At 36.9% G+C, this 13226-nt stretch overlaps 1 protein-coding gene across 1 annotated transcript in view; it reads left to right on the top strand.

The window, feature by feature from the left end:
- The window catches only part of dlg2 (discs, large homolog 2 (Drosophila)), a 199361-nt gene extending 186902 nt beyond the window's left edge, over positions 1 to 12459 (top strand). The window contains exons 18-26 of the mRNA XM_053332042.1: positions 294 to 470; positions 1474 to 1549; positions 3590 to 3686; positions 6124 to 6174; positions 6932 to 7033; positions 9648 to 9820; positions 9958 to 10067; positions 10215 to 10306; positions 12353 to 12459. Coding sequence (XP_053188017.1) covers positions 294 to 470; positions 1474 to 1549; positions 3590 to 3686; positions 6124 to 6174; positions 6932 to 7033; positions 9648 to 9820; positions 9958 to 10067; positions 10215 to 10306; positions 12353 to 12459 — 985 coding nt within the window. The remainder of the gene's footprint in view (positions 1 to 293; positions 471 to 1473; positions 1550 to 3589; positions 3687 to 6123; positions 6175 to 6931; positions 7034 to 9647; positions 9821 to 9957; positions 10068 to 10214; positions 10307 to 12352) is intronic.
- The last annotated feature ends 767 nt before the right edge of the window (positions 12460 to 13226 follow it).

The following is a 13226-nucleotide window of genomic DNA, read 5'->3' as shown; positions in this document are numbered from 1 at the left end:
TTTCATTATGTAACATTCAGTGAACTCTATTCACGTTAAGGTTGCACTCACACACACACATTCAAAAAACAGGTTTGAAATCTGTGAGTGGAACATGGTGACAGAAGAACATTTCTTATTATAGCAACCCCAGTGGACCAACAGTCACTATTCTCTCTGACCTGGTAAAGCTGTGCCTCAACTTTCTCTATCTCTAAGTTTCTCTATCACATGGAAGAGCGGCAGTGGAGAACTAGGAATTGAACGCATTTGTAGTAATAATCTTTATACACCTGATACCTTCTGCTGAACAGGGCACTGTTTGACTATGAGAAGTCAAAGGACAGCGGCCTCCCCAGCCAAGGTCTCAGCTTCAGGTACGGGGACATCCTCCACGTCATCAATGCCTCGGATGATGAGTGGTGGCAGGCCAGGCGCGTGACCCCGCATGGGGACAGTGAGGAAATGGGTGTCATCCCCAGCAAGAGACGGTGAGCGGTACATAGAAATCTGTTTCTGGTTGAGAAAATTCTAGAAACCACTCAAAGATTGTCCCTTTCTAAAAAAAAAAAGGAGCAATTTAGCAAGGAGCAGCTTACTATATTGTTCAGTTTTGCTCATCATGAATGAACTGTCTGGTGCTCTTGGAAGGGAAAATAAATCATTTTTTAAAATGACAGAATCTAAGGCCAGGAGCTCAGAGGATGGTGAAAAATGAGCCATATATATAAGATCTCTTTAGTTTGCAGTAATGACTGAGGAAAATACACACTTTACACTTTAAGAAACTTAAAGTCCGTGTAAAGTAAGAATAAATATGTGTTCTGAGTTTGACATACCACAGAAAAGTGTGTTGTTAACCACCCTGCCAAATTTGAATGATTAAAAAAATCGCCAAATATATGAAATTAGGCTTCAAAGTTGTGTAAAAAGCAGCCACTTTCTCTGCTACCAAACACTGTAGGAGTGCCCGCCAAGTCTGCTGAAACCCCGCCCCCTACCAAGTGTCACCTGTCAATCAAAGTCATGGACTCTACGTCTGAGAGCTTTCTGCTGCTAACTCAGCTGCTAGCTCGGCGGCTAACTCAGCGACTAGCTCAGCTGGTAGATTGGTGGCTAACTCGGCGGCTAATTCAGCTAACTGGCTAACGGTAGACTGTAGTAGTAGTAGTAGTGTGGGCTGAATGTATTTATACCTCTACAGCAGCAGGGGCGGGTTTATGCTAATCACCACTAAATCCTGAACACAGAAATCTTGAAACACAGTTTGTGAAGCCTAGCTCCACAATTCAAATCTAAATGGTTGAAATACATTTATGACCTATTTAATGTGTTTAGAAGAAAATGTCTGAATTCACTTTACACAGTCTTTAAAGTTGAATGTTTGTGACTTGTCCTCACCTCCAAAGTTCCCAAACTTTCTGTAGCTGAGTGTAGTGTCAGCCTGAGTAATTTCATTTGGTCCGTGTGATTAATGACTGACATGCTCGGCAGGGTGGAGAGGAAAGAGCGGGCGCGTCTCAAGACTGTGAAATTCAATGCCAAGCCTGGGTCATTCGATTCAAAAGGGGTAAGTGCCTTTATGAGATTTGCAAAGTGACCATTTATATGAGCACATTAAGTTGATGAGTCATAGTGTGAAATCTGTCAGTCTTTACATTGACTGTATGGCTTTTCAATGCTTCATCATTTATATTGTTAAATGTTTGTGTTGTAGCTCCGCAGTTCAACTTCCATTAACAACATAGTCTGAAAAACTGTCTTAGAATTCATTGATTCAGTAGAAAACATTAGCCAGTTTCATTGTGTTTGTGTGCGTGTGCGTGTGTGTGTGTGTGTGTGTGTGTGTGTGTGTGTTCACTTACATCAAAGACATCATGACTGTGAGCCCAAGCCCATATAATATGATAAGACGATAGCCAGCATCCTCTTTTCTTAGTGGTAATTTAAAGTGATTTGTGTGACAGTTCTTTCATTGAGTTTAGTCCAGTGGTGAAACGTTTTTTAACTCCACTTCTTACTTTGCATACAGGTGATTCATTTACACAGCTTATCAAATCCAATTCTATTTACCAGCTAAACCCATAATAGAGTGAGCGCAGGTGTAAAATGTACACCTTCCAGCAGATGAGTAAGATAAACATGAACGTTTGGAGGAAATGTTAATACACTCTGGCATGACTCTCCACTTGGAGCCCTGTACACACATGACACATCAGTAGCATCCCTTGTCTTCAAATCATGATATGGAAACACTGTTCATCATTTGAAGTCTCATCCTCTTTAAGTTCTCTCTATCACTGCATGTGTTTTGTGTGTGTCTTCTATGACTAAACCCTGGGTGTGTTACTCTCTCTCTCATAGCATGATCTCTCTAACTCTTTCTCACCTTGCTTTTACTTTAAATGCCAACTGTTGCACGTCAACAAGTAATGGACCTACAGTGTTACCCCCTCACCCCCACCCCAGCTGGACGGAACGAGAGAGATTGAATTGAATTGAATTGACTTGAATTGACCTAACTGTCCACATAGGCATATAGCACATTACATACACAATGGCAACTCAGTGTGCTTTACATAAAACAAGCATTTAACAGTAAAACACACAATTAAACCCCCACACCCCACTAATAGTAATAAAAATATAAAATATAAAAACAAAGTGGAGAAAAATAGGAAGAATAGAGCATTAAATATAAGATTGCAGCATAAAATAATGATTAGCTTTAAAATCATTAAAAAGACATGAAAGATTAAAATGTAAAGTGCTTTAAAAGAGCTCAATCATAAGCACAGGAGAAGAGAAGTGTTTTTAACCTGGATTTAAAAATGTTCACAGTTGGGGCTGATTTCTGTTCTGCTGGTAGTTTAGTGGATATTCGTTTTCCGCTTCCTCCAATACATTAAAAATACCAACAATCCACACCATATCATGAAGACATTAAACACATACACCAACACTACACAACATAAAAAGTCATACAACAACTGAACATTTTGCAAAGGGTCAGGAAAACAGCAGCAGCAACCATTGTTAAAACCTGTTACAAATAATAAAATAAATAATAATACATGAGTTCATCCACAAAAATGTAGAAAATATCCAATAGTTAAACAACACAACAAATACCAACAGTTAAGAAAAAGCCATATGACAGAAGTGAGTCTTAAGAAGAGATTTAAAAGATGACACTGAGTGTTCCACAGCTGAGGGGCCCCAACAGCAAAGGCCCCGGTCCCCTCTATAGTGATATGTTGATATAGGAACCATCAGTAGAACCATGCTGGAGGATCTCAGGCAGAGGTCAGGTTCATAAGAAGTAACCAGTTCACAACAGGGCAGCAAAAATGATAATGTAACAAGAAGTACAAGAGATACAGTCAATATTTTAGCAAATAAAAGTCAACATGAAAATATTTCCTCTTTCTTTTGTGGAGTTAAATGAAATGCTCTAATCAGGATCCAGCTGTGGGTGGATGTTTGGATATTTATTTCCACTGTAAAAAAAAAAACTTGTTGACGTCCCAACTTATTGCAAGCAGTTGTTTTGTCTGCATGATCGTGACAGATATACCTGTTTGCCTCCATGCTCTCTCTCCCTTCACAGTCATTCAATGACAAACGTAGAAAGAATTTCATCTTCACACGAAAGTTCCCATTCTACAAGAACAAAGAGGGTGAGCAGGATGGCAGTGATTCAGACCGTAAGTAAGCTCACAGACACACATTGTCCTCACATGCAGAGTCAGTGTAGATCACGTAGGAGGGGTTGGTGGAGGGTCCACAGGTTTATATGAAGGGTAGGGGCTTGGTGGAGGCCGTGCCCGCTCCCTGTCTTGATTGTTTGCCTGCCGTCTTTGTTTCCTTTCTTTCTTTTTGGATGACAGTCAGAGACATGCTGGCTCACATGCTGATCAGTCAGAGGAGCCAAGTCAGTGCTCTTCATTTGCGTGTGATGTGTCCCCATATGGTGATATTGTGTGACCCATTTTTTTCCTGCAGAGATCATTCAGGTTCAATCCCATCTAGCCCAGATTTGTCAACATGTAGTACAATCACTCCCCCTGCTGGCTGCTCAGTGTCAGAGCAGACAGAGACAGCTGCAGGAACCAGATCCACAGCTCCCTCCTTTGCACTGCCTCTTTACCTTCTGCTTACGTTGCGGCCTTCCTCCTTCTTCTCTTTCTCCTATTCCGCCTCTCTTTGGACGGCCAATAGGACATCCTGGGGATAGGTGATGATGGGTATGGGACAAAGACATTCAGTAAGTCCCGGAATGATTCCACATTTCTGTGTTCCCACAACAACAACAACAACAACAACGTCCTCGCTCTGTTTCCTTTCCGATTGTATTTCTCTGGCCTGCACGGTTGCATGCTGTGTGTGTTTGTCGTGTCTCGCTTCTCAGTTTAGTGTTTATTAACCTCTGTCACAAGGGGTGAAGCAGGGTCACTCAACTCATGGTTAAGAGTGCAGTTATTTTTGAGGTTCTCTGTTTGGTCTGTTTTATGGTTAAAAAGTAGTTTTTGCTTGTTATGAATCACAAAGGTGGACATTAATTATTATGAATATATTTTTTTAATTTAATACTAATTAATAAGCAGTCATAGCTTTGTAGACAATGAGATGGTGTTTTTTTAGCTTAGAAGAGGCTGATTCAAGTTAAAAGTTGAAAGCAAACTGTCATTTTTTGGTTATTTTTGTTATGTGATGTCTGTTGAAGGTTTTTGAATTAATGTTGATTTATATAATTGCTGCTAGTGAGACTCAGGCCTGTAAAGATGACACAAGCTGCCAGCAGGGTTTTCTTGTTAAGCAGAGTTATATCAGCAAACTTCTACTGACAGTCTTTTTAATTCCATCCCTTACTGACATCTGCCTCCAGATGTTGATTCTGTGTAATGCATGTTTGCATGATGCTGACATTAAAATACCTACAGTGTTTTGTCTTTGCTTGTGAGCATGTAAGTTTAAAGTAGAATCTGTGTGTTTGTAATGGGTGGTTAACTGTTGGATACAGACATATATATGTTTGTTCATATGAAAACAGGTGTCCTTATCTACTAATAAGGTGCATTTTCTTGTGTGGAAGAAATACTTTATGGATTCCTTTTTGATAAAAATAAAAAATCTAAATTCAAGATTCATCACTGAAAAAACTTGTAGCGCCACATGCACTTAGAGGGATGAACTATCAATTATTTGAATTGAGGTTGTATAAGGCAGTTATACATATCCAGTGTATTACCTGCAGTACATTTAAGGTCACCTCCCAGTTTGGAGAAGCAGACAGAAGTACCAGCACAGAAGCCAAGAAATATACTGCTGTGGACAGAGCCAGCAGCAAATGTCTTTTAGCCACCTAAAAAATGGCCCACCTAAAAAAAAATCAATGTCAGTTTAAGTATACGCTATATTTAGAATATTTTCACCACTTAACCTTGCCACCAGACAGTCCTTTCCTTTCGCTCTAAAGTTTTTCAGCTGTATAACTTCCACATTTCTACACATTCCGTGTAATGTATTACACTGCAGATCAGCTGTTCTGGTCAGAAAGTGCTGCTGCAGCATAATACAGTGCACAGCCACAGCAGTACAATTGCTTAGCTTCCAACCAGTTCTCCAAACTGGTGGGTGTTGACTGCCATCTGCTGCATTAGATAAATACCTCATATAATCCCATTTCAAAAATGCAACGATCCTTTTAATGACATCATGAGCTGAGACGGAACATCAAAGCATGTCCAACAAAAATGTAATTATTAGCTACATTTCTGTACACTGATGTTATAGAAACATCACATTTAAAATCACAGCTTAGCCTTTTCTGCCACGTCAAGTTTTCCAACATAAGTTTCCAGAACTGATTCTCTGGAGAAGTAGAAGATACTGAACTAAAGGTCAAAATATGAATGTTTGGTTTGGTTCATTCTTTGGTTCAACATGACATGTGACATTTGCCACACATCGTTTTGATTTGACCAGTTTGATCAGTTTTATGTAGAACATGAGCACAAACAATTTGCTGCTAGAGTATTTATGATGCATGTGGCCTTTAGTCAAATATGGTATGTTGTTTATGTCAGTCATGTGTATTTGTCCCAATATCACAGTAACATTTTTCACCATGTATCTCACCAGGGAGTCAAGAGGAAGTGATTCTCTCATATGAACCTGTGATGAGACAGGAAAGTAAGTCCACACTTCAAGGATTCCACTGTTGATAATATATATTATACATATTGTATTTTATTTATATTTCATATTAAATAAAATCAATCATAGATCAATAATGAAGTCTGGGGGCAAGGCATTTAAGGCAAGGCAGCATTTAAGAATTTATTATTTAAGAATAAAACAGATTCACAGCACAGTTAAAAATTGTATCTAAAAGGGAAAATGTCATCAACAGAGATTTTTCTCTTCCACTGCCAAAAGTTGTTAAATTTCTCATATTAAACTTTAATTTCTGGAAGGTATTGCTCTGTACTGTTGGAGTTATTATCATCATATATATATATATATATATGATAATAACTGGGATTTAAAGGAGCCTTGTGGTTATTTTGTTATTTGTAGATTTGTGAAAAATGATGTTAAAGTTTTGATGTAAACTATGAAAGTCAGGATTTTCATCAGAGGGCCAAATATTTTAGTTGCAGGGCTGAATTTGGCCCGCGGGACGCTATTAGCCTACCTCTGTTATAGAGGTTATGCTTGTTAATTAAGAGTAGCTGTGTCACTTTGTTAGACAAATGTAGTGTTTGAGTTCCAGTAATTGTGAAGCAGCTTCTTTGTTTATTGAAACCTAAAACTTAATATAAAAACTTAAGGACAGGAATCTTCATGGCAGGATGCACACAGTTGTGTCACATCATTGTTTCATTGTAAGAACTCAAACATCTCTCAATTTTCATGCTCATGTTTTATAATCTGTTTTTCCTTCCAGTTAATTATGCCAGACCAATCATAATCCTCGGACCGATGAAAGACAGAATCAATGATGATCTGATATCAGAGTTTCCAGACAAGTTTGGTTCTTGTGTTCCACGTAAGTATTTCATTTTATCCGACAGTGAAATGAAAATAATGTGGAATTACAGGTAGTGTTCCTGCATGACATGATGTCATATTGACAAGGAGTGAAATCACTGGCTGTGTTTATTGATCAGTGATGACCATCATCATATTTACTGTTCAGCATCAAGCCTTCAGCTCTGCACTGCTTCATTATTCAGTTGATAACAGTGATGGCTTATTTGCTATTGTTGCACCTACTATTCATTGGAAGAGTAAAGCACATGTAAACTACATAAGTGTTTAGTTTCACAGTGCTAAACTGGCAGTAATAGATGATAATGCTGTATATGAATATATGAATATTCCATTCATTGTGTAGAGTTTTGACTTCAGCAGTAGCACCTGTGACAAACACCTGGCAGTCAGATCTGAGAGAACACACAGACTGACTGTAATATTCTGCTGATATCATGTGAGAAACATATCATAAGCTCACTGTTGAGTTACTACACTCTACAAAAAGTTAGATGAAGAACATTTCAGAAAATTATATTGATGTTAGAAATTACACACAAATATAGTTTGTCAAGTACAAATCCTGAAAGATATGTTCCAGAATAGAATGGAATAGAATAGAATAGAATAGAATAGAATAGAATAGAATAGAATAGAATGGAATAGAATGGAATGGCATGGAATAGAATAGAATGGAATAGAATGGCATAGAATAGAATAGAATGGCATGGAATAGAATAGAATAGAATAGAATGGAATAGAATAGGTTGGCAAGAGCTACTAAATACATATGAATAAAGTCATGAGGTATACACAGGATCATTTAAAAAATGGAAGTAACAATAGAAATTACAACAACTGCTGTAAAGTAGTAAATCCTGCCAGATATGTGTTGTGGTAACACTGCACATTTCTCCATTAAAGGATTATCTTATATTATGTTAGTGATTGCTGCTGCATGTGCTGTTGCCTTCATGAAATATACAAATTCTATAATCCATGATTTTTATGCACATAGACTTTGACTCAATAAGCCACTTTATGAAATGAACTAGTACAACAGTGTAGTGAAGAGTTTCTTTCATTTCAGCTGATGGTGTGAGTGACCAACTTTGTCATTCTCATTATCACCTGCTCTCCACACACTGCTTTTAGATATTATGAATGTTTGTATTTCATCCCCATTTCACTTCATATTATCAAAGTGTTATGGTTCACTGTGAACACATATTTGATAAGAGAAAGCTGTGAGTTCAGCTTCATATCATTCTTCCACAGTGATAGGAATGGAAAGAACACTATCAGCTTAAGTAGTTGTTAGTGTGTATGTTGTGTCTTTGTGTATGCATGAGCCCAGTACATACTGTGATCCCAATGTGCCTTATGTCCTTCATCAGCCAAAGCTGTTTTTTTTTGTTTTTGCATGTTTTTATTCACCCATCTCTTTTATTTCAATTTACCTTTAAACCATAAAAAGCTGCTAACAGTTCAGGGCTTCAAGGTGAGTGAGCTGATCAGCTGACTTCATTCTTTCATCCCTTTGGTTAGAAAATGTGTCTCGTAGTAGTTTGTCACCATATGTTTTCCCCTTTTATGTTTTAACTAATAGTTTGTGTAGAATCAGGAGAATGACATGCTGAATATATCCATGTAGAAGTATTAGTGTTCTATTTATGATCCAACAGCAGGTTTCATTCTTTTCAGAGACAATGACATCAGTGGTTTGAGAAAGACTTCCAGTTATCTCTACTTCAGATTTGTTGGTGTTAATCACAATAAACCAATAACATACTTTCTTCAGCAGTGCTTTTTTACATCATATTACATTCCCTCATAAAAGCCTCAGAAATAAGAAAAATAATAATAAATGAAGAGTGTATGTACATAATTAAGAAATAGGTATTCCCAAAATATTCCTAATTAACCATAAAAGTACTAATATTTATACAATAAATACACACATGTACACCCATACCTACACTTACATACACACATATACATAAATACATATGCACATACATTCAGTTCAGCATTAAAAAAACAAGTAGATAGGATAAAAAATTTCAAAAAAATAAAACAATAATAATTATTATTGTACTAATAAAATAATAATGATCAATTCAATTGTTTTTTATTTTTAAAGTGGGTCTTCCTATTTTCTAATCCCAATTAAAGATATTGCTCTAGCTGTAATGACCAAATCTAGAAGAAGAGTACATCATGTTATTTGAAGAGGATGTACAGTATTAGTGGCAGGTCTGGTTGTCTTGGTAACTCATGAATTTACAGCCGAGTTAGTTATAAATTGCAGAAAAGGTGCTATGTATGTTAGTTTTTCTAATGGCAGAGAGTTTAGAGTTTGATCTCTCACAATCCTTCATCTTAAAGCTATCACTGGTTTGGTTTTTAAAAGACAAACATGTATTAGTTTCTGTTCCCTTGCATTTATGTGGCAATCTTCAGGGTATATATGTAGTAGACACAGTTCTACAGCAATGACAGAAATAATGAATATTAGTGTGTAGCATTGCTGTGTATTTTATCATCTTGAGTGAGTTTTTCTAACAGAATTAAACGGTAAATGTAGCAAGTGTCTCCTGGAATTTAATATTCTCCTCTTTGCACCAAAGATACCACTCGGCCGAAGAGGGACTACGAGGTGGACGGACGAGACTACCACTTTGTGATGTCCAGAGAGCAGATGGAGAAAGACATCCAAGAGCACAAGTTCATAGAGGCGGGACAGTACAACGATAATCTGTATGGAACCAGCGTCCAGTCTGTGAAATATGTGGCTGAAAGGGTGAGACTGTTCAAAAGCTGCATGTTTGCTGTTTTAATGATTGTAGTGTGAGCTCAGTAGAATGTACAGCTCCTGTTTATAAGCCCAGCTGCTCTGGAATAACACATTTTATTTATTGTGCTACATCTCTGTCTCAGGGTAAACACTGCATTCTAGATGTGTCTGGAAATGCCATCAAACGACTACAAGTAGCACAACTCTATCCCATCGCCATCTTCATAAAACCTAAGTCTATTGATTCCTTAATGTGAGTACTCATTTGAATTTAAATTATAAACCACTTCTACCTATTTCTACATTTTGTTTCTATATTACTGAAGGATATTGTCATTTAGAGCAAATGAAATATGTTTCAAATAAAACATCAGAGACAGAATGATGTTTTTGTGTGCAGGGACATGAATAAGAGACTGACAGAGGAACAAGCCAAGAAGACGTTTGACAGGGCGATGAAGCTGGAGCAGGAGTTTGGTGAATTCTTCACAGGTATGATATTAATACAAAGCAAACGTACAAAAGAAGACATCTATATCCAGTTTGTCTCTCACTGTTAAATACTGCTCAGACACAGTGTGAGAACACACAGCTGCTGATTTAAAGGCTCTCCTCTCAACTTTAACCCTTACGTACTGTTCAGGTCCAATTTAATCCATTTTGACATTTGACAGCCATAAAAACACGCCAAATGTATTTTATTAAAAATGAGTGGTACAAATGTTGTCTATTGAGGCTGTTCTGGGTCAAATGATCTCTGTATCTATTGCCATGTGTTTTAGTGAAATGAATAGTTCATAGTTTTAATAAGATTTCTTTTTATGATGTAGCAGTGAAGACTGATGGCTCTAATGGTTCTACAATAAAGCCCACACTTCCATAAACACTTTACATTAAATACATTTCCATCATTATTGCTATGTTATATTTTCATGTCTTAGGTTAAATAGGACATGATATTGTGTGATAGGAGCTAAAAAATACACTCTCTCTGCTCTCTGAAACATGAATCAAGGTTTAATCACATTTATTGATCAGTCAGATCGATTATTGATGCTTTCTAAACACATCTGTGCTTCAACATATAGCATAGGCATGTTTTATGAGGGTAGGATATGAACAGTGTGTAAGGGTTAACACAGGGCAGAAGGAGTGTGAGACTCATGCAGGTACTGTAAGTTTCAGGATTATTAAAGAGATTTTCTCTGAACTGCATGCAGACTGTGTCTGTTGATGTTTGAGATGACTTCTGCAGAAAAGATGTGTTAGTGTGATCAGTCACTTTGAGAGGATTTGAAGTTGAAATAATTCTAATCAGACATTTTATTAAGAGTCCAGCATAAAAATGTTTATTGAGTGTGTTGCAGTAGTGGTGTAATACTGCATTTCTCCACTTTAACTTCTGTTAAATGTATTAATATTTAAACTTATACTCATAATTACGGAAGCGCTGAGCTGCCAAGCCCAATATATATTTGGCTCAGTATCATGTTATTACGTGAAAAGTTTCATGTTATAACGTGATATTTATCATGTTATAACGTGATAATTATCACGTTATTTCATGATGTGAAATTATCATGTTATTTCATGATGCAGTATTTTCATGTTATAACAAGAAATTATCATGTTATAACATGAAAATATCACGTTATTTCGTGATATGCAACTATCACGTTATTCTGAGATAATACATTATCACGTTATTCTGAGATATGCAACTATCACGTTATTCTGAGATAATACATTATCACGTTATTCTGAGATAACACATTATCACGTTATTTCATGTTAAGCATTCATCATGTTATTTCATGATATTAGGCCATTCAGCACTCCAACACTTCACAGGTTCAGTCAAGGACCATGGCTCGTCTACATGACTTGATTCAGTTCTATTTCAAGCTTGGTTTAAGACATGGTGACATTCTACAGTTGTTGAACACTGTAGATGGTATTGTTGTCAGTATGCGCACTCTCCGAAGGATTTTGAAAAGCATGGGGTTGTACCGAAGAAAGAATGAATCCGACCCGCTTGACGTTGCATCATTTCTCATTAAGAAATAACATGATAATTTCACGTTATAACGTGAAAATACCATATCATGTAATAACATGATGGTTTCCTATCATGAAATAACGTGATATATATCACGTTATGACGTAATAAATATCACGTTATAACGTGAAACCTTTCACGTTATAACATGTTACTGAGTCAAACTATATTTACATGGTTGGCAGCTCTACGTCGCCGTACATAATATTAGTATTCCCTTTTTGTCATCTAGAACCATTTTTATTTCACTGGATAAGCTCAACTTAAAGTGTGTGTGAGAGTTTTATGTTATATACTTTCACATGTATGTGAAGGCATGCAGCTGCTCCACTTTCTATTTTCAAATCCTACACACTCTTAAAACATTTGGCAGCCTCATAAGTGAAAGCCTGCATGTGTAACACAATGAATGTACCTTTCCAGCAGATATATATACATATATATACATATATATATATAAAGTTATGTTTGCTTTGCAGCCCTGGTTCAAGGAGACACCTTAGAGGACATTTATAACCACTGCAAACAGGTCATAGAGGAACATTCAGGACCCTATATCTGGATCCCCTCAAAGGAGAAACTATAATAACTCATCACCCTGGAAGGGAGTCTGGACTGCTAGAAACTAGTAATAAGTTGTAACATATGATAACTGTATGGCGATGAATAGTCTTCATAAATACTTCTTGTGAATATGTTTTTATTTTTTATTTGATTTTCTTTTATGTTTGGTTATTGCTTCATTTTTCACTCAACATGAATGTTCCTGAATGTATACCACAAAGTGTTAGAAGATTTTTAGGTCTTGAAACATGAACCGTTTGTATATTTGTTTTTATTTGGATAAAAAAAGGAGAAGACGTGTAATGAAAACTCTTAATAAATGTGGGGGGAGTTGGTGTCCACATCAGCACTGTGTGGAAATGTCAAACAGGAAGTGGGAGGTGGCATACAAGTGCAGATGTCTTTGCTTTGCCCACATAGGAGGAAAAGTAGGTACTTCAACTCAGACACTCCCCACCCCCCCCCCCCCCCCCCCCCCTCACACTGCAGCAAACTAGCAAATAATCACATGAAGTTAAACATTTTGTCTGGATTTTGCATCTGTGCATCCCCTGAACACAGCTTTGCTTTTTTGTTTGTTTTGTTTATTTACATCATCATTTCTTCTTTGAATCACTGTATTTATTTCCCTGACATGACGTCGAGGATGTGTGTGGAAAATGTTTTATTCACTGTATAATTTTAATGTTTTGTTTTGTTTGTTTGTTTTTTTAACTTAAAAGCAGACATTACTCATCCAGCTGTTGCATTGACAATGATAAGTAAAGTAAAGTAAAGGGAGCAAGCTGC

The sequence above is a fragment of the Scomber japonicus genome, chromosome 13 (genome assembly GCF_027409825.1).
Source record: "Scomber japonicus isolate fScoJap1 chromosome 13, fScoJap1.pri, whole genome shotgun sequence".
Taxonomy (NCBI): domain Eukaryota; kingdom Metazoa; phylum Chordata; class Actinopteri; order Scombriformes; family Scombridae; genus Scomber; species Scomber japonicus.
This window is presented reverse-complemented; position numbering and strand designations above follow the sequence as displayed.